At 38.9% G+C, this 27219-nt stretch overlaps 1 protein-coding gene across 1 annotated transcript in view; it reads right to left on the reverse strand.

Moving 5' to 3' along the window:
* LOC111608956 (sickle tail protein homolog) overlaps positions 1 to 26345 on the reverse strand; it is a 39310-nt gene extending 12965 nt beyond the window's left edge. The window contains exons 1-17 of the mRNA XM_023335715.1: positions 26276 to 26345; positions 24439 to 24637; positions 23391 to 23589; positions 21785 to 21878; positions 17386 to 17677; positions 15743 to 16010; positions 13572 to 13880; positions 11102 to 11206; positions 10522 to 10577; positions 10274 to 10443; positions 8219 to 8394; positions 3435 to 3568; positions 3023 to 3170; positions 2666 to 2939; positions 1550 to 1793; positions 523 to 603; positions 92 to 215 (exon numbers count right to left, since the gene is read on the reverse strand). Coding sequence (XP_023191483.1) covers positions 92 to 215; positions 523 to 603; positions 1550 to 1793; positions 2666 to 2939; positions 3023 to 3170; positions 3435 to 3568; positions 8219 to 8394; positions 10274 to 10443; positions 10522 to 10577; positions 11102 to 11206; positions 13572 to 13880; positions 15743 to 16010; positions 17386 to 17677; positions 21785 to 21878; positions 23391 to 23589; positions 24439 to 24550 — 2786 coding nt within the window. The 5' untranslated portion in view covers positions 24551 to 24637; positions 26276 to 26345. The remainder of the gene's footprint in view (positions 1 to 91; positions 216 to 522; positions 604 to 1549; positions 1794 to 2665; positions 2940 to 3022; positions 3171 to 3434; positions 3569 to 8218; positions 8395 to 10273; positions 10444 to 10521; positions 10578 to 11101; positions 11207 to 13571; positions 13881 to 15742; positions 16011 to 17385; positions 17678 to 21784; positions 21879 to 23390; positions 23590 to 24438; positions 24638 to 26275) is intronic.
* Positions 26346 to 27219: the final 874 nt, after the last annotated feature.

A 27219-nucleotide genomic window follows, 5' to 3' on the forward strand; every position in this document is an offset into this window, starting at 1 on the left:
AAAACCACAACAGACAGAATAAAATGCGTAAAAAGGACTGGTAGTTCTTTGTTTGTCAGGATCGTCTTCCGATGCATGTCAATCCACTGACCTCTGTGGGGGAGGAGGGAACTTGCTGGCCTGCCTCTTGTCGGTGGAGCGGCGGGGTTTCTCCGCCTGCGGCCGCCTGCTGCTCTCTGCTTGTGGACAAACAGCTGGAGGTGGATCAGCAATGTCTACAAAGCAATAGAAATGTTAAAGCATTTCATTTTTAAGAATGCTTTGACAGTTACTATTTTAAATCCACATATCCTCCTGTGTTTACTGGAACATAAAGTTTTGGCACAATGGTGGGACACATGAACCTCTCAGTTTCCATCTTTCTCTGATGTAAGTATGATGAGGTTTATTTCCTTGTTACCAAATAATGCACAATACAGCGATTGACAATGAAAACATCTTTATGGAACAAATTAAACATAGCTAAGTAATAGATGATAACATATTTAAAAGGTAAATATATCTTACTATTTACAATTTTACCTGTGTTTGAACTTCTTCTCTCTCTGGACTCCACATCAACACTTTGCTTTAAAAATGTGTCCTTCTGGGTTTCAGAAATATCTGCAGAGTTATTAACAAACATATAAAGTAAGTGTTTATTAAAAGGCTGACTAATACTTATAAAAATATTTCCAGCTAAAAAGATATTCTGGAAAATGAAACAAATATTAATTTTAATTTGTGACAGTAAATGTGCTTGGGGAAATCACTAAATTTAGTCTCTCTGCTATAAACATAGCTAAATCCCTAACCCTATCAGCAGACACTGCAAATAGGCCTGGGCTATAAATATTAAATTGTATGGTACTTTTTAATATTTAAACTTGTCATTATACACATAAATATCTGCAACTTGTGGCTCTGGAGCCACAACTGGCTCTTTGGACTTTCCATAGTGGCTCTTAATAACTTTGACTCAAACTGATAAAAAAAACAAAAAAAACTGAAGTTTTAAAAGAACGTATAATAACAAATGCAGGTTTGAGATAATTTTTCAATTTCCTCATGAAATTGTTATGTTTAATTCTCACAACAAAATGACACTAAAATTACCAGTCACTTTTATTTAGATCCATTTCTCTTGTTGGGTGTCGTTAAGCGGGAAGCTATGTGCAAATGTCAACATCCCACATAAGAAAATGTAGCCATAATCCTTTAGAAAAAGTTTTATGTTTTTCTTTATGTAAAAATCTGAAAATATGGAGAAAAAAAGGTTGCTCTTTAAAAATTACAACAGATTTCCTGCAGCATTGACTGTAAAAATTCTAAGATGTGCTTTTCAAGGTAATATTTGTGGCTCTAAGCCTTCTTATTTAGATGGACTGAGGGAAAAACTCCGTCTGCTTTAACCTGTCCTGAGTATACATTTCACCGCCTCCTGAACTGGCCATCCCTTTGAAATTAAAACAAGCATTTAGGCAACCAAAAAGCAGAAGAAAATCATTATAAGAAGGGGAGCAGTATGAAGTACAGTTCTACTGTACTAACACTGATTCTACAGGCCTACCTCCATGTATCAACTCCACAGGAGTATTCTGCTGTGACGAGGAGGGAGACTTCGATCCTGAGGCAGTGTACTCTGGCACATCCACTATAGATTTTGTATCAGTGTTTGGTGTCTCCTGAAGGTGGACTGACTGGCTGTGACTGGGATCATTACTCTCCTGCTGGGGGTCGTGGCTGGTACTGGACTGGTTTACGCTCCTGATGTCTACACACACACTGCCCTCTGGAGTTGGTCTGTGTGTATTCTGTAGATGAGAGAGAACAGGGTAATTCTGGGTGATGAACAGAAAAATGAAGTGAGTGTGTTATCAGGTTCCAAAGCAAAATGATACACTGTGGACATGCATCATCCATTCACAAGCTGATGGCAGTAAGCTACTGGATAGTAGCCACAGCAGCCAGAGGCAAGGCTGCCATGCACTGACTCCACCGGCTCTCTGACCACCACCTGGTGGACAAAGTGTCTTGTCCAAGAACCCAACAACAGAGGGAGGTAGAGCGAGGATCAAACCAGCAACCCACCGGTTCCAGGGCAAACTCCTAGCACCATCACCACCATCACATAAACAGAAGATTTCCTTTTGTATTAAAACAAGATTCTTAGTTTCGCACATAATGTTTGTGAGTGGGGAACACTTTTTAACATCTTGTAAAACTAATGTTAGGTTAAATAGCAACAGTTTGTTTCATTTGTGTATTTAAGTATTTTAATTTCCATTTGGTAGCTGATTTCAGACAGATTAGTTTACATTTCTATTGATCTGTTTTGTATTTCCTTGATGTATTAAACATATTGTATGATTTTGTATATATTTATATATGAATAATTTTTAAAGTAGTGATTTTTTAAAGGTAAGTTAACCCCTCCCCCCCAAAAAGATCGGCCCATCCCCCCAAAAGAGAAGAAGCAGAAAATGAGGAATATCATGTGTGATATTGTTATTGACTTTTTAAAAAAGTATATTGTGGTATCATTTTCTGGCAACATTGTCTACCCCTTCTTGGTATAAAACTTGCAGAATAACAAAATCTAAACAGGAAACTAAAAGGATCATAAACTGTAGGGATGTTTGACCAGCAGCAGTATCTGTAGTGAAGCCCATATTTTCTATGATACCTTGACTACACTGATCAAATCTAGTCCATGACTGGTTGTCGGAGGAGAGCTGTTGTGCTGATTGGAGGTGACTGTGCTCTTCATTCTGCTGGGGGATGCTGAGGTTCCTGAACTGGCCTCAGCCTGGCTCCTGGGTGGGGGGCCTTTGACTGAGTGCCGAGGCTGTGGTTTAGGTGAACTGCGTGTGCTCTGAGTCGTAGCTTTTTCCTGGTCGTGTACTTTCAGAGGCTCCACTTGAACGGATCTTGCTGAGGGTGCTGAATCGGACACAAGTCTATTTAAAGCAAATGACAAAAGAGGGAAAGTCAACTTTTTTCAGAACAGAATAGCTTTACCACAGAAAATGTTGCTGAATACCTGCGGAGAGAGCTAAAAGATTCAGTCAGCATTTTGACCCTTTTCAACATGGAGTCCATCATGTGAGGTTCTTCTTTCAGGAAGCGCACTGCCTCCACTTCCAGTCTGAGCACTGAGCGCATTTTTGCCTGCAGCACTGGGAATTCTCCTGGCAGAGAGACCAAACATACATACAGAAACATACACTCATGAGACATCAAATGTGACTAGAGAAGAAAAACAAAACATATTGTACCTGTATTTTTTAGCTTAGAATTATATCAATAATAATTGAAGTGTCTCTGTGTGTACCATTTTACCACCAAAAGTAACATGACATATGTCAATGCAGTGGCATAATTTACATGGAAAACTCAAACTCTGAGTTGTTGGCCAAATGAAGTGATGTGTGGGTTCGGTGGAACTGATCAACCTTTGAGGACAGCCAGAGCCTCTCCAAGCCTTCGCAGGCTGACTGCTCCCTCCTCCACATCTCTGAGGGTGAAGGACAGCTGGCCATGGACAGAAGAGGAGCTTTCCAAGCACTCCACAAAGTCCTCCAGTTCACTGTGGGAGGAACAAGACAGCTAAGGTGGGGAAATCAGCATATGATGGGTTTTTCTGGACAGCAGATGGTAGCAGAGACAAGCCTTAGGGACCTCCACAGTTTTTCTTGGTGTTCTTCTAATGAAGGTTTAATATAGAGGTGGAATCACTGTAACACTTTGTCTTAAATTCTGACAAACATTTTAATTCTATATGGTGCAACAAGAAAGCTGGTATGAACTTCAAGCTGGAGGATTATTCAACTCTTGCTTTCTCTGTCACTCTTGTTTTTTTTTTTTACCATTGCTCCTTTACATTGTGTTGTAATGTTATTCCCTCATCACAAACATACTTGGAGTGTTGCCTTGAGTATTTTATGCATGTTTGAGAAATCCGTTAACTGTCCAAAATGCCTGGGTGCAGCTCCCCCACTCAGCTTCTTCAGACTAGCCAGCAGCAATTAGCAGACACCTATAGGAACTGCCCATCAGTTGAGCTCATTATAGGAGCTTCTTCTCAGTAAAAATTTTGTTAAAGGGTTAATAGAGGAGCCATGTTGGGATGACTTCCTGAAGGTGGAGTTTCAGAAAGAGCAGGAGTTGTTAAAGAGACAGAGGCACAATTTTAATCAGTAAGGCAAATTTCTTTTAAGTCATATTTGATATACAGTATGTAGCCTTGTATAACAACTGAAGGTAACATAGTTACGTGATTAAGCTACAAAATGGCACTTTTTGCTGGGAAAACATAATACTACACCTTTCACATTAACAGCCTCGTTTGGATCAGCACTTCTCTCTTAATGTGGAAGATGGTTGTTAACAGTGCAGGCAATTTACCGTTAAGCTTCACAGCTTTGAACATGAGTATTAAATATGGGCAATTATTATCAATTTGGTCAAATTTTAAACGTCAATAGACTCTAAACCTTGAGCTAGTAGTCATTGCTAAATCGCAGAGAGCTCAGACCCTCTGACCATCTGACCAAAAGTAGGACAAGTTGCAGGATTTAACCTGTGTAGGTTGGGTGGTGAAATTGTATTAAAGTGGCCCTGGGTATCCAGCAGTCTTTGAAAACCATAAGTTATTTAATGTGCTCAATGTTTTATTTAATTCAATTAAAAAATACTTTGTTCATTTCAAAGGAAAATTAAATGTTATCATAATTCATATCATCCAAGTATCTTCAAGGAATCATTGTGGATGGTGGTACTGTGGGCAGGAAGGTTCTCTGGTTGCCATCAGAACGTATCCAAAGAACATGTAGGTCACACTTTATATTTGTTTATTAAAAAATATCTATCTAAAAATCAAACTCTGCTGTTTTCTCCTGGTGCTTTGAGTTCTAACTAGAAACATCCACTCAGAGCCTGGTCTTAGCGCTCCTCCCTCTTGCCTTGCTCTCTGCTCCCACTACAGCTTTTTCCTGTCAGTACATCTTGTTGTGAATGCTCAGGCTCGTTAGCATAGCCACCGTTAACAGCAGATAAATGGTCTTGCTGCAGTGTAAGTTGTCATTAGCCATTAGCACTTTTAGCAGAAAGTAAATGAGGTTGAGGGACAGTATTAAGCCCCTCCCCCTGGCTCTCATTGGTTGTCTTTGGTCGGGAAAAACAAAAACAAGTTATTATTGTCTTCAGTGGACAATAATAACTTATGGAGGAGGTGGATGAGATCGATCCTTTCACAGATTATCTGTCTCATAACAAATTGCCACAACATGGTGACAGTTTTAACAAATATGTAAAAAATATATTCTTTAAAAAAGTTACATAGTGCAGCTTTAAAGAAATAAAGCTTGAGTATGTGGTTACAAAAACCAATACTACTTGGCTTATTAATTCTACATTCAGCCACATATGTATGAATATACTTCAGCAATCAATATTTATTTCTGCCTATATAATAATATGAGCTTGAAACATCCAACTAAAATCATGCTACTGAGATATCATGCTACAGTGTGAACAAATAAAGTAGTCTGAGGCAACCTAAACCACTAGCAGAAAGTGCTCTTCCCCTTTAGTATAACATTCATTTGAAAAATAAATGGCTACAGACTCGGCATATTGCCATCACAACCTGAATAAAACCCAATTCAGTCTGATGATCCTTGAAATGTTAAAGTGTAGTAGGCTGGACACACAGTGCAGAATGATGCATCATGAAAACACACACAGAGATGTGAAGTCTACTGAAAGGTTTGCAGTGCCTCAACTTTCAGCCGTAAATAAACTAGATTATTAACTAATGCAGACAAGTTGACACTGATATTTACTGAGATTTTCTTCAGCCATCATTTCCTGTAGAAAAGTTTACGACTGAAGCCAGAGTTAGCTTGGCACATTGGTATTTCTCCTAATAATGTTGGATCTGATTTAGTGTCTAGAGAGGTGATTGTATCACACTAATCCAAAGACTCCCACTTGTGGTCCTCAATAAAGCTCAGCCCTCTGCTAGTGAAGTCATCCGAGGTCTGGACTTAATGTGTAGCATGCTAACATCAGAATGAGCTCTGACATCTCTGGAAGACCATGTCACACTGGATCAAATCACCTCCCACCCTACGCCTCTATTTTTAACAATATGGGTCCTCCCAGTTTCTGTATGCCTACAGTTATGACTGTGCTGTTCATGTTTTTTTTTCTTTCTTGCATGTCACCAATGATTTTAATTCAGCTGCAGTTCCGCCACTGAGCATGACATCAAAACAAGCATGCAAATGCCGAAAGAATCTTCTGAAATCATGCCCAAAATAGGTCTGTTTTGCTGCTTCCTGTTCACTGAACCTCAAGTGAGAGAACATATTTAATATGTAATAAAACAGAAAAAACAGGATTAGGACTAAAATCCCAAGCAAGCTTTGGAAAATAAGTGTTCACTGTTATTTTCAATTAATCATCAATATTTTGATGACTAAATTAAGATCTTTTGTAATTGTTACCAAGATAATGTCTATTTATGGTTAGACTAGCTTTATCAATACCTGTCATAGATGCTTGAGTAGAAGAAGCTCTTGTAACCACACAGTAAATATCTGTTGTGACAGTATCTGAGTATCACACAGTGAAAACTACAGTTTTAAAATGAAACTGAAGCATTGTTTGAAATCAATTAGACTTAAACTCTGCTAAAAGAATGAACGTCTGTTAAAGAATCCATTGTAATCTAAAGGCAATATGGACATTTTCTTCGTTACACATTTCCTATCCATTATGAAATGAAGATAGCAAATGTGCATTGGTATATGTTATTTGCAGAACAGATCTAAAATATTCAAAACAAATTGCAGCTTAGGAGGCTGAAATGCCTAGGCACAATAATGCTTAACACACTATTGATTGATTTTTGCTAAGCAGCCATTTATTTTCCCTGGCACTAACTGGCTCATTGCACTGTGACAAACTGGGAACCTGTCCAGGTGACCCCACCTCTCGCCCAGAATGTTAGCTGGAGATAGGCACCAGCACTTCTCCTGACCCCACTAGGGATAAAGGTGTTAGAAAATGGATGGATGGATGGATAACTGGCTCATGACAGTCATGACATTAGCATACCCATCACTGCATTAAGAACCATGCTGTAGAAAGGGAGAAGCATCAAGCTGAAATGGCTTGGCAGAGATTGAATGTTTTGAGAAAATGAAAACAAAATCCCTTCTAACAACATTATTCTATGGAGCTGTGATAAAGAGTGTATTCTCCATTTCACATTCAAGCTCCAACACAATAGACAATACAGGACTTTGAGAAGGGAAGGTATGTTAAAATCTTCTGCAGTGCCAGTATAGGAAAAGAGCTGTGGCCATAGTGAGAGACAGGGTAACCACTGGCCTGGTAAAAACCAGTGTCTTATTCTACACTTTGCTTCATGCGCAAGGTCTGGGCCCTGAGATACTGAGAAACGGTGGCTTCCTGAGAAACGTGACCTCTGTTGAAGTTTTAAATTTTACCCCATCACTAACGTTTGGCCCCAGTTTGGCCCTATGAAGCTTACCACAAATTGCTTTTGCTGTAAACAACCATCTTCTGCTGTGAATCAAGGCGCACCGTGCTGAGCCAGGTGACTGTTAACATTAATTACATATTTGGAAGTGTGACCAACATGCTTCCAAATATGCTGCAATTGCCAAAACTGCAGACAGACTGCAACTCTAAACCACTGCAGAAAATCAACCTCATCATTCACAACTTCTTCTGTTCACTAATTGGCCCAGTAGAAAATTTAACGGTGGAAATCAAATAAATGTTAGAAACATATGGACTGTCTGTGAAGAGATTTGAATCAAGTGGAATTGCATAGGAAGGCAGTGACCAGGTGAAATAACCACCTTTTCGCATCAAGCTGCAAATGCTGAAGTGCTTGTTCAGCATTTGCATTTTCAGCATTTGAAACCAATTAGCCATATGGAGATGACATCAGTGCCATGACTGAGTGTGTGACTGATTATTTTATGTCTAAATAATTGGTTTCCAGCCTAAACATATTAACTGAAGTAAAATGAAACTCAATAATTTGATGACTTCTTTGGTCTGGTCCAGCAGGATGGCTTTATTACTGGTGTAAATGTTCTGTAGTTATTAAAATGTTCACCTGTGGAATACCTGGCAGAAGCTTTAAGAGTTTAAATACATAACTAAACTTAAAGAAATCTTGAAAATTCACACTTACCTAAGCTGTGTGAGGATTTTCTCCTCGGAGGTGAGGTAGTGGATCCTGTCCTCATCCATCTCAGCTCTCTGTCTGTATGCTGCATCCTCAAATTGGGCCAGCTTCTCACACATCAACATCACCAGCTCCGGACCTGCCATACGCAGCATTGAACTCACACTCTCCATGTTGGATAGCTGGAAGACACAGGAAATGTCTCTGTCTGGCAGTTCAGCGCTTCAGTGTAGAAGTAAGGAACATAAAATTTGGTTGCCTGACATCAGCTGCTTACGTCTAGAATTGCTGATTCTAGAATTGAGCTGCTGACGGTGGCAGCACGTTGGAGTAGCTCTCTGTTTTCATTGAGATTTTTTTTTCACACATTCATTCCTGCTTTTTTTGGAGGAAAATAACTTATTTGGACAGCTATTCCTTCTTGTTTTGCATTTTGTGTGGTTGGACTGATTTTTGGCTATATTTTTATTTTTGCCATTTTGTTATGATGTGTAACCATAGCTAGAGGGTGGTTTATAACAGGGAGCAGCTGTTCTACATCTGAAAAGCTGAAATAGTACCACAGCTGAAGCCAGAAATCCCAGTGTTGTTGAAAAGGAGGCATCGTGGATGCCAAAGAGGAGAGAGAGAAGGAGGAAGTTCAAACCATCTCTACCGTCCATCGTAACAGGTAATGTGAGGTTGTTAGCTAATAAGATGGATGAACTTCAAACCCTGACAAGGACTAAGTAAGAGTATAAGGAATGCAGCATAATGTGTTTTACAGAGACATGGCTGCAGGATTGCATCCCCGACTCCAACATCTCGCTGCCAGGCTTTACGAGCTGACAGAGATTTAAAGAGCATATTTGTGGTAATATCTGCCTCACTCTCTCCTACACTGCCAACGTTTCACCAGTTTGTCAGCTGCTCCATCCACAAAAACAAGATTTTGGATCTGTTTTCCGTTAATGTCAAGGACTACCCAAGGTCTAACCAAGACCTTCTCTGGGGAAATCGGAACATAATCTTGTTTTTCTCAGCTCTGAATACAAACTCCTAGTGAAGAGGTTACCCTTTAGGATGACTATTACGAAATGGTCACAGAACGCAGAAGAGGTCCTCAGTTGAAGCAACTGATTGAACTACTCTCTGCCAGCCACATGGAGATGACATCAGTGCCATGACTGAGTGTGTGACTGACTATATAAACCTTTGTGTGATCAGAACCATCCCCACCAGAATAGTCACTGGATCACCAGTGACCTAAAGGAACTGTTAAACCAGAAACAAAGAGTCTTTAGGAACGAGACAGAGAGTTACTGAGGAGTATACAGAAGAAGGGTAGACATCCCACCTTCCTCTGACCCACAGCTTTCCTGTCAAACATGAGATGTTCTTTCTTCCACTAAAGTTGGCATGGCCAAGAAATACTGAAGGGTGTGCCAAAATGTGCAGATGAGCAGAGGGTTTAAGTGTGGTTGTGATTAGGTTAAGGAAATGTTGCCAGCTTAGCGACTTAGTGAGAAACAAGGTAGATCTAACAGAGATAAGAAACTAAAGAACACAAATAACAAAACCAAAAATAAACGATTCAAGAGCCTAATAGCAAGTAAATTTAGACATATTTTAGGTTTCTCATAGCTACTTTTTTTTTCTTTGAAAATTTTATCTATTTTTTTTCTCTTATATTAGGCTAAATAACCCAAATTATAGCTGTTATAGCAACCCATTACTCTCTTGGGTGGCTCACTACATGTTAGTGGTGACGCACAGAATAAGTAAAAAATTGAAGAAAGGGGCGTGCTGTGGTGGCGCAGGTGGTTAGCACGCCCCACATTTGGAGGCCTTAGTCCTTGACGCGGACATCGCGGGTTCGACTCCAGCCAACCTTCGTCGCATGTCCCCCCCCCCTCTCCTCACCCTCTTTCCTGTCTGCCTACTGTCGCAAAAAATATGAGTCACTAGCGCCGCAAGAAACTCTTCGGAGAAGAAAAATGGATAACAAATTACAGCACTTGGGATTTTAAAGAAATACTTGTGATAACTCTCAATAAAGTATTGAAATGTTTAGTTTAGTACCTGTAAACACTTGAGTTGGCTGAGTTGCAGCCGCAGCTCACAAATATTTCTCTTCACAGACATCAAGTTGTGTCGCAGTCCACTATCAAAGGGGGAGACCTCGAGGGCAAGAGGAGTGGGGCTGAAGCTTTCAGTCAGAGCAGCAGGGGCATTTGAGTCAGATAATGCCTCTGGAAGCCAAGAAAGAAGATTTATTCATCTTCAGGATGTTCTGAAGAAAACAAGTGTTCCTTAGTTAGCTGGTGTACCTGAAAATAACTTCTCACCAAGTCGATTGCTGAGGAGTTTGTCTTCAGGACTCTGACTAGAAAACACAAATTCACACTATTTTCAGAAACAATGAAGCTTATTCAAAGTGAGTACTATATGATATACACATTTATAAATAAAACTGTATTTTTACTTCAAAGGGGCAGTATTATGTGTTTTCCAGGCACATCGTGCCATTTCATAATAAAATCAAGTAACTATTATCTTCAGTTGTTATAAAATTGCTACATACAGTATATATAGGCTATATATCAAATATGACATACAAGAAATTTGACTTTCATATTTAACATCTTAAATTATGCTTGGAAACTGCAGCTGAGAGGAGGAGCTGTGTCTCAAAGACAGCGCTAGATCCACTCAGGTGTTTTGCACAGATGAATGGCCATGGCCTTAAAGAATTTCTCAAACATGGATGAAAGAATCAAAGCAACACTCAAGGTATTGAGGGAATAATGTGATAACATGAAGTAAATCTAAAAACAGGTTGATGTAAAATATTGCTGCACCACTAAATGTCATATTATGCCAAATTGCACCTTCTGTAGACAGACGAACCTGATAGCCTCCTTTTGTCCTAAAACATCTGACTTCATGGACAGGGCGTGGTGCACCAGTCCTGCTAGACTGGCTATCTGCTCCTCCATGGCTCTCATTCTCTCACTGTAAAAATAACAACAAAACAAATTCATATCCAACCCATTGGAGCATTTATGTTTATTAAAAATCCTACAATCATGGTGCTGCTAAATTCAGGTGAGAAAGTTGTTAGTCTGAGATCAAAGGAACATCATCAGGAAAACCGAATAAAACAAATGGCAGCACCAGGTACAGTATTGAGATGCATTAATACATGACAGGGCTGAGTCACTGTCACACAGCGATGATGCACCATATTTAAAGGTTTTTATTAAGTACATGGCCATGTGTTGATATTTTTTTCAAGAAATTTTCTTGTTTCAACAAAACAAACCATGTTGAAAGCATATAATACCAACATGAGATAATATTTAGCACCATAACCACACAGACTGCTGTTTCCAATCTTGACATGTCCCTTTCCTTGAAAAACATTTTCATATATACATTGTTTTTCTTTCTTCCTTCAAATGTTTTCTTCTTGCTCTCGGTGAAAGTGGATGCTTGTTTCTTCTCTCCGATCCTCCCTCATCTGCCCCTACTCTTTGCTCTTGTGTCCAGTCTGGCTATTCTTTTTTGAGCCTCTCTTTGCATATTTTCTGAATTTGCAAATTATGGATCTGGTCAGCTGGTCTCTCAATGCAATGAATCAAATTTCCTTGACAAGAAGACTGGGCAAAGGAGAGTCCTCTTGCCCTGATGGGACACATGCTGGTGGATACACTGGATTCCTGGGGGAAGACAGTGTGTCTGTCCACCCCATCGGTCCAGGATGTTGAAGATGTGTACATAATTGGATTTCTGTGTTTTGGAGATGGCGTTTACGTGGCACATTGTGAAATTTGTAAAATGTCAGCAGCTGTTCGGGCCTTTGAGAGGCTGCCTTACGAGGCTGACCAGAACCAAAAACTGGATGTGATTCTTGCTGAGAGTGACGGGCCACATCCAACTCCCTGGTGAGATGGAATCGTCATTAGAGAAGTTACTCGCTTGGCTCGGCTAGACTGACCATTTCAGGTGTTTCGAATTTCACCATTGAGTTGCACCAGTAAGACTCTAAGTCAAGTGAAAATTCATGGAGTTGGCCTGACCCAAAACAATTGCTATTATCTGAATCAGAGTTGGGCTTGGAAGGGTGACTAAATCAAATCCTCCTGGATGTGATGTAAACAACAAACTCTCTCTTGTCCTTCCCTACTGAGGCCGCTGATGATGCTTTATCAATCATCAGTGGGAGATTAAGGACTGACTTAAAGACTTATTTTACACATGCAAACATACACACTGCAACTAAACACACACACCCTAAACTCACTGTCTTCCCTGGCTCCCCACACTCATGTTATCTAAGTTGCTTTATGTGCAGAGGTTTTTTGCAACCCCACACTGTGTCTGATTGGACACAGTGTGAGAAATGATTTTTTTCTCTCATGTTATCTAATGATGTCATTTTCATCTATTAAAGGGCGGGGTCCTCCAGGGCTGCAGCCTCAGGTGCCTGTCTACTCATATCATGTTCGAGGTGTTTGTGTGTTCTTTGGATGGGTTGTAATGAAATGTGAATTTCACTCTGGGATAAATAAAGTATTTTCATTCATTCATTCATTCATTCATTCATTCATTCATTCATTCATTCATTCATTCATTCATTCATTCATTCATTCATTCCCTGGACAATGTGACCTCCTCTCACAGTTCAAAGATATCTATATGTGGTAAATTACCTCAAAATGAATTAATCCATTTAAATTGCACATACTGTGTCTGAGAGAGCAAGAATGTACAGCTACGTGTCTCTCTGCCCTGTAGCTGACTGATTGCTTTAATATGAAACTTGGACATTTATTGAAGGACTGCCTTCAACATGGACACAAGAAAATGGTCTATGTTCACACCTCTCTTTGGATTCTGCTCCCACTGAGCAACGAAGTGATGCCCTTTGACTCCTCCCTTACTCTTAGGCTTCAGCTGTCTGGTTTTGCAGATCCAGTGATCTCTTTCTTCTCTTCACTGCCTGGGACCAATACTTGCTTTAACTGCCTCCAGCCACCAGGTCTACTCCTGCCTTCCCTCTTTCAGTTTTGCCAACCATTTAGGAAATCATCTGATGTGTTTAATTAATTGTTGGTAGTCAATGGTATTTTACTGAGTGTAACATGAGTGATTTAAGTCATTATTGTAACTTTAAGAAATATAGTACTGTTTAAAAAAGAGGGGTCGTTAGTGTTTGTGCATATGTCCTGTGATAGCTGCTGGTTGAAAACCCTGAATTCAAACCTCAGTTAAAATGCCTTAAAGGCTTCATCTATACAGACTAATGCAAACTAATGCAGTGAGGTGACAGCTCAGACTCTGTATATGAATATGATAACATTAGGTACAGGCTCACCTTTGGACGTTACAAGCAGTAATATGAGCCGGATAAAGAATTTCAGGTTGACCCAGAGGACTGTCAAGAAATACTGATGAGGTAGAGGATGATGAGCCTCTTCTGTTTATTACATCCACTGTGAGCCCACTACTGTTGCGTTCTAGGGAGCGGTGAATAGGTGACATACTCTGTGGAGATACTTGGCTTGTACCTCCAATCACCTGTCCATTAAACATCCTGACTTCATTCCCTTTGTGAGGGGACGGCGGAGGACTTTTGATTCCGAGTGGATGAATCTGACCGTCTCCATACTTCCTGTTCTTCTGCCTGATAGAACAGGACAACAAACAGACAAAGAAGTAAATATTACATCGATTCACACACAGTGCAAACATTGTCCTCATGTCCAGAGAGTGGACCGTCCCCAGCTGGAATTCTAACAGATCCAGCTAATTAATTTCATGCGTTTCTTTTCTCTTACATCTGAAATGTTCCCATAAAAGTCATTTTCAGGTTCATAGCAATGTTAACTATGAAAACTAGAAAGTCCCAAAGGTTTACTGGGTATAATTAAGGTTAAACCTTCTCTGCCAGTGAAGTACAAGTACAATGAAGAGACCACTGGATTAAGAGGTTTTCAAAATGTCTGCTTAGCTAATTTCATTCTCTACATTGCATCATCAATGTAAAGAATGTGTGCATGTGTGTATAATGTATGCGTTATACAGTGCCTTGCAAAAGTATTCATATCCTTTGGAATTTTCCATATTTTATCACTTTCCAACCACAAACATAAATAAATTTCTTTAGAATTGAATGTAACAGACCAAAACAAAGTGGTAATCAATTGTCAACCTCTTTTCTACTTCTAATTCCATTTATACACTCAAAACATTTTTTACAAATAAAAACTTAAAAGTGTGGTGTGTAAAAATATTCAGCCCCCTGAGTCAATACTTTATGGAACCACCTTTTGCTGCAATTCCAGCTGCTAGTCTTCAGGGTTTGTCTCTACCAGCTTTGCTCATCTGTGACAGAAATTTTTGCCCATTCTTCTTTGCAAAACAGCTCAAGTTCAGTCAGATTAGATGGATAACAGGACTTCTTATGGTTTTCTTCTTGCCGCTCTTTCAGAAAGATCACATTTGTGCAGTGATGACTAATAGTTGTCCTGTGGACAGATTCCTCCTCTGAGCTGTGGATCTCTGCCTTTGGTCCAGAATCACCATGGGCCTCTTGGCTGCATCTCTGATCAGAGCTCTCCTTGTTCAACCTAGGAAATCTTTTTACAGCCTAAGTCTGCTTTAAACTTCTCCACAGCTTTCTCCCTCACCTGTCTGCTGTGTTCCTTGGACTTTGTGATCCTGTTTGCTCCCCAATATTCTCTGAACCTCTGAGGCGTCACAGAGCAGCTGGATTTCTACTGAGATTAGATTACACACAGGTGGACTCTGTTCAGTCATTAGCAGACATCAGGAAACTCCTGAAGGAAACTGGTTGCATTCAGAGAAAAGGGGGGTAAATACTTTTGCACAACACACTTTTCAGTTTTTATTTGTAAAAAATGTTTTGAGTCAAATATAATTTTCTTGCCATTTCACAATTGTAGGCCACTTTTTGTTGGTCTCTCACATAAAATTCCAATGAAATATTTATGGTTGTAATGTGACAAAATAAGAAAAAGTTCAAGAAGTATGAATATTTTTGCAAGCCACTATATATGTATGAAGTTCTTCTGAAAATGAAGTCTGCAAAATATTGTTAACCTTGAAGAAGAAGAAGAATTACTTTATTCATCCCAGCAGGGAAATTATTTCGCAGTTACAGCAAGAATTTTTTATACACAGATTAACACACACAGGATGGGAGCTGCGTCTGCAGGCAGCCAGCTGAGCCGGCACCATTTTTGAAGGAGGACATGCAGCAAAGGTCGTCGGGACTGGGAGTCGAACCTGCGACGTCCGCAGGTCTAAGGCCTCCAAATGTGGGGCGCGCTAACCCCCTGCCCCAAACATACTACTACTGAGAGACTGAAAACTGGTAAAACTCCTCTAATATAATTCAGTTGATGAGAGGAGGGTTAATCAGGACGCTGTATTCACATGTACTTTTTAAAAGAGTCAGCATGTGCTTCGCATCTGCTTCAATGTAGCTGTTTAAAATAATGATGGTTAAGGAAGCCAGTTTACCTGCGAAGAGAGTTGCCATGGTTTTGAATGCTTTCCCCATGGACCATCAGGGGTTTGATGGAGGCTCGGTACTGTTGCAGCCCACCAGGGATCCCAAGCACCCCTACCTCCGCTTTTCCTCCAGTGAGCATGGGAGGACTGCTACAATAGGAAGAAACACTGTGGTGACCTCTTCCTACTTCCACTGAGGCTGAACGGTAGTACTCAGGGTAATGTGATCCTCCATCTCCACGCAGCACCAAGGCTGTGCTTTTACTCATGTCTCCCTCTAACACACAAACATAAACACACAGAGGCCCATGAAAACGTTTTTAAGGCAGAAAGAAATGCAGATCTGAGCTTTATGTAATAATTACAAGCACAAAGTTCAGCTTTTAGAAATCATGCAGGTATAAATTTCTACCTAAAGATCCTTGCAACATATTCTCACTAGAATTGCTACAACTTAAATTCATAGAGAAAAAACCCCCACAATGTTCTAATAACAGAAAAAATTTTCATAAGCATTGATTAATTTTCAGGTGGTAATATTTTCCTATTAGAAATATGACGAAGAGGTTTACAACTCTACTTTCAAACTGAGTTAAACTGCACCAGACCTTTTTTTCTGTCTAAAAAATCATTTTGGCTGTTACTGGAAAATAGGCACAAACCAAGACAGTCAATGATTCCCTGATTTGATTTCAATCTCTGCTCATTGTTATCTTTGGGCTTTTCAATATTTTCTTTCATTTTGTTGCGGAGTCTTGACTTTCTCAATCGTCTCCATTATTTCTGTTCAGTGCTGCCCTATCACACATTGTCTCCATGTTTAGATGAGTAACCAACTGTTGATTAGTCCACCTTTGTTACTCTATTAAGTATTAACCTGTACTTGCCTATTTTGTTGCTTTTGTAGTCCCACCCTTTCATTTAGATTTAAACTGTGGAGTTTGTTGTTTTTAAAGGCTTTGCTTTTAATGTGACAACCACTTTGGATTTTAAATTTACACCATTGTCATGTGACTGAAAGAACTGAAAAAGAGAAAAGGTTCAATTTGAGTTTCACACACCAGATCTCCGGTTCAACAAACTTGAATTGCAGATTTTTTAGTAAAACCTGATGGAGAGTGCGTTACTGTCAAAGACAACAGAAGCTAAGTGATGCTGCAAATGCAAATCATACCAAGATTATTCAAAATAGATTGAAGGAGTAACACCTCTGTAGGCTTCTAGCTGGTTTTGGGCTGCTGGTCAGTTTATTTATTCATATAATATTTACAAAAGTTCTTATTTATTTCTTACCTTTAGATGTTCTACAGTATATCACTTCTATGGCATAATTTCTTCTTCTTAAATATTAATATTTTTTCAATCACTTCATTCAGTGATTCAGTTCAATCATTTTAGTAACTTCCTGCATTTTGGATCCTCAACAATCTTATGTCATAAAGGCACATATTTGATTATATTCATTAAATGCATATACTGTATATTTTGTTTGTTTACTGTATATTGTCTACAGTTTTAAATAAATACTTTTATTAGTTTATCTTGAATGTTGCAGGCATCTGGTTCATTATTTTTGCCAAGCCTCAGAACTCTTCCACACCCTGGTGGCTCATTACAATAATCCTGAAATAAAAACACCACCAGCTTCTCACCAGGCTTTACATCTCTTCTCTCCAGTATGGCACTACTGCTGGAGAACACGGTGCGGGACCGCACTCGCCCAGGCTGACATTCATGTGGTATTGTGGTACTGCCTGGGTCTGCCATTCCTTTTTTTCCAAGGAAGTCACCTCCACCATAAGCCAGTCTGGAAGGAGAGGAGGGCATGGAGCGGACCATCGGAGGGGACATTGATCCCTGCAAACTGTGCAGGGTGTTGCGGCCGGATGAATGCTTGCTGTGGATCGGACTGTGACTTCCGTACAACACCTCCTTAGATATCTGCTGAAAAACAATAAAATAAATCAGCAAATAATAATAATATTCAGAACTGAGAGCAGTAATAATCATATGAAGGCAAACCAAATTCTCCTATGTGTTACTGTCCAATTACAAGGTGAAAAAAAATCAGATAATGAATGATAAGCAGAATTTAAATCAGTGATATAAATTGTATGTTGACATTAAAAGTTGTTGCTGACCCCTGACCTGAACCACTATTACATCCTTATACACCCAGAGACTAATATCTGTTCTACAGAGAGAAAAGTTTCAAATTAGCAAACAATGAGATTCATTTTTGTTTTTCCAAACAAAGAGCTTCAGAAGACTTAAAATCTCGGTACGTCACAAAAGACATTTTAGAATTGCACAGATGAAAGGGAAGTACCCATATGAAGGGACAAACACAAACACTTGTTATGTTTATCCATGTGTGTTTAGGAAAGCTATGAAGGTAATATGGTAAAAACTTCAAGAGTCAACATGTTTTCATGAAAACAGTGAAAAATACTAATAAAAAGTAATTATGTGCTTTCTAGCAGTCCGTGTGATTAGTAGCCCTCTTACTTAATATCTACAAGTTTCTGCTAGCTCAGATAATAACTTAATGTAGTTATTATAACCATACGGATGATATCCATCTCTATTTAACAATGTTAACAGTTGGCCCATTTAAGCACAAGCAGATACTTAGAACTGTTACACCTTTCTGCACGGATAATAACAAAACTGAAGTTATTATCTGTGGAGCTAAAGAGAAACGAACTAGAGTCAACACACAGCTTCAATTATTACAGTTGGAAACTAGAGATCAGGCCTGATCCCATATGAGCCATAAAATAAAACTGTTCAAATACTGTATATATCTGTTGCTCAACAGGCTTAAACTGCTGCAAAATCAACTAAAAGATAAGACACAAAATATCATTATAAATCATTAAAATAGTGCATACTTATCTGTGTTTAATATTAAGTGCACTCGGTTTTCACTTTTTAATGACGTACAGCAGTTCATGCCTTGCGTTTCTATAAACACTGAAGTGCAGCACTATGACATAGTGCATTGATTTCTATACACAGAGCCAAAGTGTCAGGACTCATAAGCTCTCAGGTGTGTGAAAAGGCAGCCTGCAGTGGAACGTCCTGACCAGCTACAGGACAGGAGGCTGTCCATCAAGCTACTGTTCCACCACTAATGACATAATCCCTATGACTACAAATTTTCCTTCCAAACTTAATTACCCTTGACAAATCTCATTAGCTTTTACTCCACATGCAAATCCTCAGTCACCTCTAACTAACAAATCCAAGTCAGCCTCTAACTGAGGATGATGAGCACATGCTTAGCCTTCCTGTAGTGTTAGCTTTCTAATACTATTCATGGTGTTTGAGGTCGGTTTTGATCCCAGGCTTAAAATCAACACAAATAAAAGTACTCAAAATGTTTTTTATTGCCTAATTTGTTTGTAACTCTTGTTTACATTACTAGGCTTCCTTTTTCATCAAAAAATTGGTTTTAATATTTTCAGTGTGGTATCCAGTGCCTCTTTTTTCAGTTTTCACCACATTTTCAATTAGAAAAAAAGTAAAATGATCCTTAAGAGAATGGCATAGATATACAGTATATTTGATATTACTGAGGACTATTAGAAAACATCGTTTGAATAAATATATTTTGTTTTTTCCATCCATCCATTTTCTGTACACCCTTGTCCCTCAGAGGGGTCAGGAGGGGTTCTGGTGCCAGCTGACATTCCGGGCTAGAGGCGGGGCACACCCTGGACAGGTCGCCAGTCTGTCGCAGATATTTTGTTTTTTGATTTTTAAAATAATATTAACTAGCATACCTGGTGCACTTCTCACACAGGCAACAGTTCTGTTGGATCAATTTACGATTATAATCTGATCAAGGATAAAAGGCTGCAAATAGTAAATCTAGATTAGAAACATAATCTTTCAGATATTATCAAAGTTCAAAAAAGCACTTTACAATTTATAATTCATACATTCACACCTAATCACAGAATTGCTTAGTTTACTGTATAGAAAAATTGCTGGAGGTGTGATGGAAACCAAACACACATACCATACAATAACATAATAATAACATTAAAGAGGTACATTAAAGTACTGTAAACCTCATGGATTATCCTACATGTTTCCTAACATCATTCCTGGACCAGAAAAACTTTTCAACAGGACAAAGAATTTGCTAGCCTGGTAAAAACCAGACTGTTCCCTAGTGAAAAAAAATACTTTAGTAAATTTCAAGCATACTTACATTTGCATAAGTACATCTTAATAAACATGATTTCATTTAAAAATAATTGGACAGAATTTATTCCCCTTGTTAATCTACCATTTGTCTCTCATACATTTTATTCATTGTTAGCTTTCAGGGCTCTGTGATGGACTGGTGACCTGTCCAGGGTGAACTCTGCCTCTCATCTGATGACTGCTGGAGATGGGCACCACCAACCCCCCTCACTACATAGGATCAGTGTGTTCAGATCATGTATGGAAAGATTTTTAGGTAGTTTGTCTCCCTTAAGTTAACACTTAAAACAGCTTCATAGTTAATGCCAGAATCAACTGATTCTATGATATTGCTGACTATTTGTCTACTTTTATCTTATACAGGCAAATAAGTCACACAGAATGTTTTTTCACTCCAGGCAACCGAAGAAAGCAGAACAGAGAGTCCGAGCAGAGACTAAGTCTGAGGAGATGTTTTGAGTACAAGCATTACGAGTTTTGAGAACAAAAGACATGGAATCCTGTTTTCAGACTGAAAATCTGCGCTCTTGGATTATAGCAGAAAAATGACCCCGTAGAAGGAATCCAAGTAGATGGGAGAAAGCCCAGACTGTGCTGTACGCGAGAATTTTTTTCAAGCAGAATTGCAAAGGAAGGCAACGACTAGGCAAATAATTTACTGTACATTCCTCACAAGTCAGTGAAAGATGTGTGCATGAGAATAGCATTATAATAATTAAGCTGGTGTAGCAACTGAGAAGTAAAACATAATTTGAATGGGAAGCTAATAGCATGGCATGTCTGTTTTTAAGTGTCTCTTATTCTGTAGGGATTTCAGATCTACAGAGGAATGTTCTGACACTCAGAGTGGAAGAAATCATTACTTGTAATTTTAAACCTGAGAAGAATTATTACTCATAGCAAGGTGACATATTTGGTGCTACTCGGCACACAGGCAACTGGACTACAGTTTGCTGTTTGCTCTGGTTGAACCCGTCTTTCCTCTTATATCTCTGCAACATGAGGTGAAATAAAGTCCCAACAGATTTTTCAGGAAAGAGCTGCTCAGCTTCTCAGTCTTTGAGTGAGACAGGAGCAAAATTAAAATAGGGTACAACAAGTACATCTAACAGAAATTAAATATCAGAAAAAAAGTCCAATATTTTTTGCCACTCATTTCAGAAAAGTGAAATAATAATGAGAGAAATCCAAAATCGCTCAGAAAATTTGGATACCATGAAAAAGGTAAATATTGCTTTATGTCCTAATCAGTTAATTAACTCAAAAACTTGAAAAATTGGTAAATTTAGTTGGATAGACATATCTTGAGTTGGTTAAGCTTAATAAATTAGGCTGGATAAACTTAATTTAATTGCTTGCTACCAGTTGAAACAATTCGATTAAGTTGGCTGAACTAATTTCTTTTTACAGTGTAGTAAGAAGTCATTTTATCATGAGCTTCTTCATAAAGTAATTAAGTCCTTGAAATGTTAATCAGCTAAAATCATTGCTATCAAATGATTTTATTCATTTTACTGAAGACGGCTGAATTTACATTTGTGTTGTTGAAGATACACAAATAACATTTATTAATGTACAACGTTCCCCCTCAGCAAACAAAAGAAATTAAATAAAGTATCGGATATTATGCCATATCAACCAAATCTACTAAAAGATTACAGAAGTTGAAAGTTAACACTATGGAGAAATAAAAAATAAATATTTGTAGCTAGTCACAACAATTAATTGAGGCAGAGAATTCCACTGGGCAGAACCTTTGCTCTGGTCCAAAAAGCACACACCAGGCTGCAGACTCCTTCTATATTTCTTCAGGAATGTTATTCTTTGACTTACCATTCCTTCAGAGTTGGCAGGTCTGGTAGAGGGGCAGAACACATGGACAGGGTCTTTATGATACGCTTTCAGACAGGAATTTGGTGTTATGTCTCTGGAAGCAAGAGCAAGGGGGGTCAGAAGTGAATGAAGTAAATAGATGCAAAACTTTAAAAACTTTTGAACAAAATAATTTGGTGTTTTTTCTTGCAGACAGACAGATGTAGATTTGTGTTAGTGCATAGTACAGGTGCACCTCAAAACATTAGAATATTTAAAAAAAGTTTAATGTGTTTTCACTCATTTGAAAAAGTGAAACTTATTATTAAATATTTCAAGTTTTAATTTCTTGTAATGTTGATGAATATGGCTTGCAGATATTGGAAACCTCACATTTGTTAGAAAATTAAAATCTTCCATATGATCAACAAAAATGTGTAATTTGAACACAAATATCAGGCTGCTGAAAAATCTGTTCATTTCTCTGCACTCAGTACTTGGTTATGGCTCTTTTTGCACCCCACAGATTGTCTGTGGGGTTAAAGGTCAGGCCAGTTTGCTGGTCAATGAAGAACAGGAACACCAGAATCACTGAAGCAGCTTCTGGTACCTCTATCAGTGTGGGCTGGTGCCAAGTTTTGCTGGAAAATAAAATCACCATCTGCATTCAGAGGGAAGCATAAAGCGCTCTAGAATGTCCTGGTAGATTCTACATCGACTGTGGACTTCAGAAAACCCAGTGGACCAGAACCAGCAGATGACAAACCATCACTGACTGGAAACTTCACTCTGGAGTTCCTCTCTATGGAGCTCTGTAGGAGACATGGGGAAACTTTTTTCTTTTGCGTTCCCTCGCAATAAGTTTTGCGTTCCCTCGCAATAAGTTTTGCGTTCCCTTGCAATATGCTTACTGCAATATTTGCTGGTCTATTTTGTACACAGTCACAAATGTTAATTAAAATTTCAAATATATACACATTTAAAGTGAAAACGTGTTTATTCTTAACTCTTTGGTCCAAACAAACTGATTGAAAATCAATTTATTCACTGCATGTTTACGTCTGTTTGTGTAAGGTTGAGATTGAACTGCATAGTTTAATGAATGGTTTAACAAACCTTTAAACCATTCAGACCAACACAATAGAGACACAATCAACAACTCAGAAATAGTCCAAATAGTTTGGATGTAGTTTTTATTTCTTTCCTTCTTATGGAAAGTTTCCATTTATATCATAGGTGTGTGGTATATTTCAAGAAAAAGATATGAAACTTCAGATATTTCACAACAATATATTAACATACATGGAAAAACCTTACGAAAACCTTATATTAAGGCAGAAAGTATGGTGGCCACCGTAAGAAAGGCTTATAGCATTTAGTTATGTCACATGAACAGATCAATACAATATTGCAAGGGAATGCAAAAGAAAAAACATTCCTCATGTCCCTCAGAGGGCTCCGTACCTCTCCACTCTTCCTCCAGACCCAATGACCTTGATTTCCACAGGTTAAGAGAACTTTGGATTACTGAGCAACAGTCTGAGTCTTTTTTTCTTAGTTCAGGTAAGACGTGTGTTTCCAATATTTTTTTTAGATATACCAAAGGTCTGCTTCAACAGCCCCTCACCTGAGGTCCTCCAGGTCATAGTACATGTTACGCTTGGTGTCCTTGATGCAGATGGCCATGTTTGGAGGCTGCAGCATCTTCATGGTGAGCTGATGGGGAAAGGCAGTGACAAACAGAGCCTGCACGGTGTCATGGCTGCTGACTTCAGTTGAAATCATGACCTGCTTTGTCTCCCCCTCATACTGCAGGAAAAGCACACCTGACACACACAGGCAGAACTTAACAGAACTTCACAGCAGGAGAAGTATTGGCTTGTAAACCCTGGTGTAGAGAAGAATAAACTATATACAAATAAACAGAAAAAAATTGAAAATGTGATTTTAGGTTCAAAATACATTTCATCAAATGCAGGATAAAACACTCCCTCCATCTCCTTCTAATTTAGTAATACATAAGTTACTCTATGGTGGCAAAGGTTTATCTAGGTCACTTATTCTGGGCCAGGTTGACTCATCCTAAACTTGTTTTTTTCCCGTTAAGAGAGTGATTCCTCCACAGCATGCTGGCTCAGGATGAGTGAATGCATCAGAATAAAGACTTGATACAATCTGCTGCTTTCTTCAACTTTTTATCAACTGGCATTCTGTAATCAGTGGTATCTGGCTGTATCATAATTGATATGCAACTGAATCCTTGTTGTAGGTTTGCAAAGCTTAGCAGTCCTTTCAACTTGAAGAGACATTCAGCAAAAACATGTTATAGAAACCTTGACCCATGCAGCTCACAGCAGGTATCAGGTTCCCCAGTGGTGGAAAACAGGTCAAAATGCAGAAAATGTCAGGCTTTCTTTTCTGCTTTTTAATGTATAAAAACAATTCTTCCTTCCTTGAAGATGTTCTGTACTATATAAGGAAAACGTACAATCATTTCATAAACCTTTTAAGGAGTTTGAAATGTCATTGTTTTCTATCCTGTATGACAGTGTGAAGAAGCACAAGCTCAGTGGGAGAAAATGAACACCATGTTCAGGAACATCAACTGCTGTCACCTACATTAATGATATGTGTTGCCTTAATGTGCAGTTGAGTGCGTGTTTGTTTCTATCTACCTGGTAGCTTGTCTTTTGTTTGACAGCTGGAACGTGCTGCAGGTAGACTTGCTCTGGCTTTACAGCCTCGTGTGAAGGTGACTGATGTAGAGGGAAGCTCTCCATCAGACATGGTCTCTAAAACCCAAGGCTCCTGTTCTTTCACCAAACTCTCCACAAATGAACAGTTGAGGCTTTTAGAAGATAGGAGGTTCCTCGCCTGGATTGAAAAAAAAGCAGAAAGCATTGAGAGAAAAGTAACAGAAAAATCAGTTTGGGCTATAAGTCTGAAGAATGTGTCACAATATAAGCCTTTCATATCAGTTCATATCAATAATTACACCAAATACACATTGGTTTTGCTCAATCAGGTCAACTTTCAGAACTATGGAGCAACATAAGCATCAAAATGCATGACTTGTTCTCACACGTGGATCGGTTTCCTGAGAATCTGGATCAATGAATGATGAGCAGGTGGAGAGATTCCATCAGGACAGAAAAGAGACAGAGAATTTTACACAATGAAGAAGTAATGTTCAATTCACATGCACTTACCCTTATTAGTGTTTTTTATTCAATTTACAGAAATCCAAGTTTGTAACATTTATTTAATACACTCTCTTAGAAAACATTTTTTTGTCCTAAGACCTTTTTTTTGGATGAAAAATATTAATATTAACGTTTTTGTGACTGATAATGTCACAAAAATGTAATCAGTTTAGGCAGAAGATTAGATTTTGCTCAATCAAATTAGAATAAATACCTGACCTGATTGAGAAAAATAGATGTCATTTTTTGATTCACTCTAAGTAAGTGAACCTCCGAGCGCTTGAGGAGGGAGAGGTGGAGAACGGCTGGCCGAATTTAGAGTTCATAAATCGGATCAACCTTGAATTAAATGCCGCTTACACCGTGGAGCACCAATATTCAAGTAGAAGCTAACTTCACTATGATATCAACGCATCCGCGATCTGAGCTCCAAATTATGCCCCGCCTCTTCTGTGACAACTTTCACACATACAAAAAATGAGTCTCTCACGCAGACAAATACAAGCCTCATTCCCATTCATTCAGCCTCGTGTTACTTCACCAACACACACACACGCCCCCATACATTTTAGACCTATCATTCAGAATAGTATGTCTGTATGCTTTGTGTGGGCGTGTGTGTGTGTGTGTGATATTTTAGTTGTGTATATGCGCAATTTTAGTATTTTGTGTGTGTGTATGAGTCTTTAGTAGTGTGTGAGAGACAAAACATAGTTTTTGTCCTAAACGACCCCTGATAGTTATATTAGGGGTTGAACATTTTATGATGTATTTAAAGATTTCAGTTTCCTAATCATGAAGTTTGCCTTTTAAATATAAATCAGCAACAACAGAAGTTCAAACATTGTTTGAGGATTTATTAGTTAACTACATGCATAACTAGCAACAATACTCGGCACTGTTCCCTAAAAGAAAAAAGGAATGTTATGCTCTGTGACATTCCAGCCTTCTTTTGGTGAAACTGGTTGTTCATTTCCTGTTCCTTGTCGTGGAATGAAAACATCACCTGCTTTTGAGAGCCTTTAAATATTTCCCTATAACTGCGTATCACTGACAGTGCTGGTCTTTGAGAATTCGATGCTTTTGGCAAGGTCATTAATTTGTGTATATTTGCATTTTCTCTAAAGTCATTTCCCTCACAACATAACCACAGACATATGTTATGTGTCCACAGTCTGGAAATGAAAGGGAAACACAAAACATAGCTTGCAAGTTTTCATACCTGTAAGACCTTTGGATCAGTGTAACAACGGAGCATTGGAAAACCATGAAATCCTTTGAGCTCAGACATCCTCCACCAGCAACTCACCAGCTCATAGCTGTCAGTGGCAGTGTCACCCTTCTGACTGACTGGCAGCCGCAGGCAAGGCTGGGGAGGTGTGTCCTCTCCCCACTCCTCTTCTCTCTGAACTTAAATGACTGTGAAACTCCTGACGTTTGCAGATAGCCCCGCAGTCATTGTTCTGATCTAAGACACTGACAAATATGCATGCACAGAGGAGGTACATTGACTGGTTGGCTGGTGTGGTAAACGTCCTCCCCCTCACCATTCTCAACAACACTGTCAACTATGGATCACTTCCTGTTCCTAGGACAGGACGGGATGGGTCCAAACTGCAACAAAGGATCAGGTCTGCAGAGAGAATCATGAGGGCTGACCTTCCATCCAGAACTTGAATAGGCCTCCAGTAAGGAAAAGGGAAACTAAAATCTCTGCAGACCCCACATATTCTGGACACAAACTGCTTAGGCAGTTCTTTCCTAGGCTGTCACTGTGAGGTATTATCACAATACACCTCACCCCCCGAGGATTCAGTTCTATTATGAAATAAGTTAAGCATATTTAGACGATTCTATCTCATCTGAAGAAGTATTGGGTGTACATAGACATAAAGTTACATTTCTTCTGAATGTTAAAGGGGTAGTATTATGTAAAATCTACATTTTTTGTTTTATATCATGTTATAATGTTGTTTCCTCATCAAAGCATACCTGAGTTGATGCACCATCATGTTGTGCAAAATGGCTTTTTAGGAAAAACAAATGTGTATCATTGTTTCTCATGTGACTTCATGTGTTGTATGCAATGTGAGCAATGTTCTGTTTGCTCCACCTAAACTGCCCTGGGGGAAATGAGCAGGTTGATCAGGTGATCTGCTGTCATGTCGTTGCAGTCATCCTACTACAGCAGATTAGAACTGGTTGGCCAGGTCATTCTGAATCATCTCAGTCTATTAACATATGTTTCATGTA

The sequence above is a fragment of the Xiphophorus maculatus genome, chromosome 6 (assembly GCF_002775205.1).
Source record: "Xiphophorus maculatus strain JP 163 A chromosome 6, X_maculatus-5.0-male, whole genome shotgun sequence".
Classification (NCBI taxonomy): Eukaryota; Metazoa; Chordata; class Actinopteri; order Cyprinodontiformes; family Poeciliidae; genus Xiphophorus; species Xiphophorus maculatus.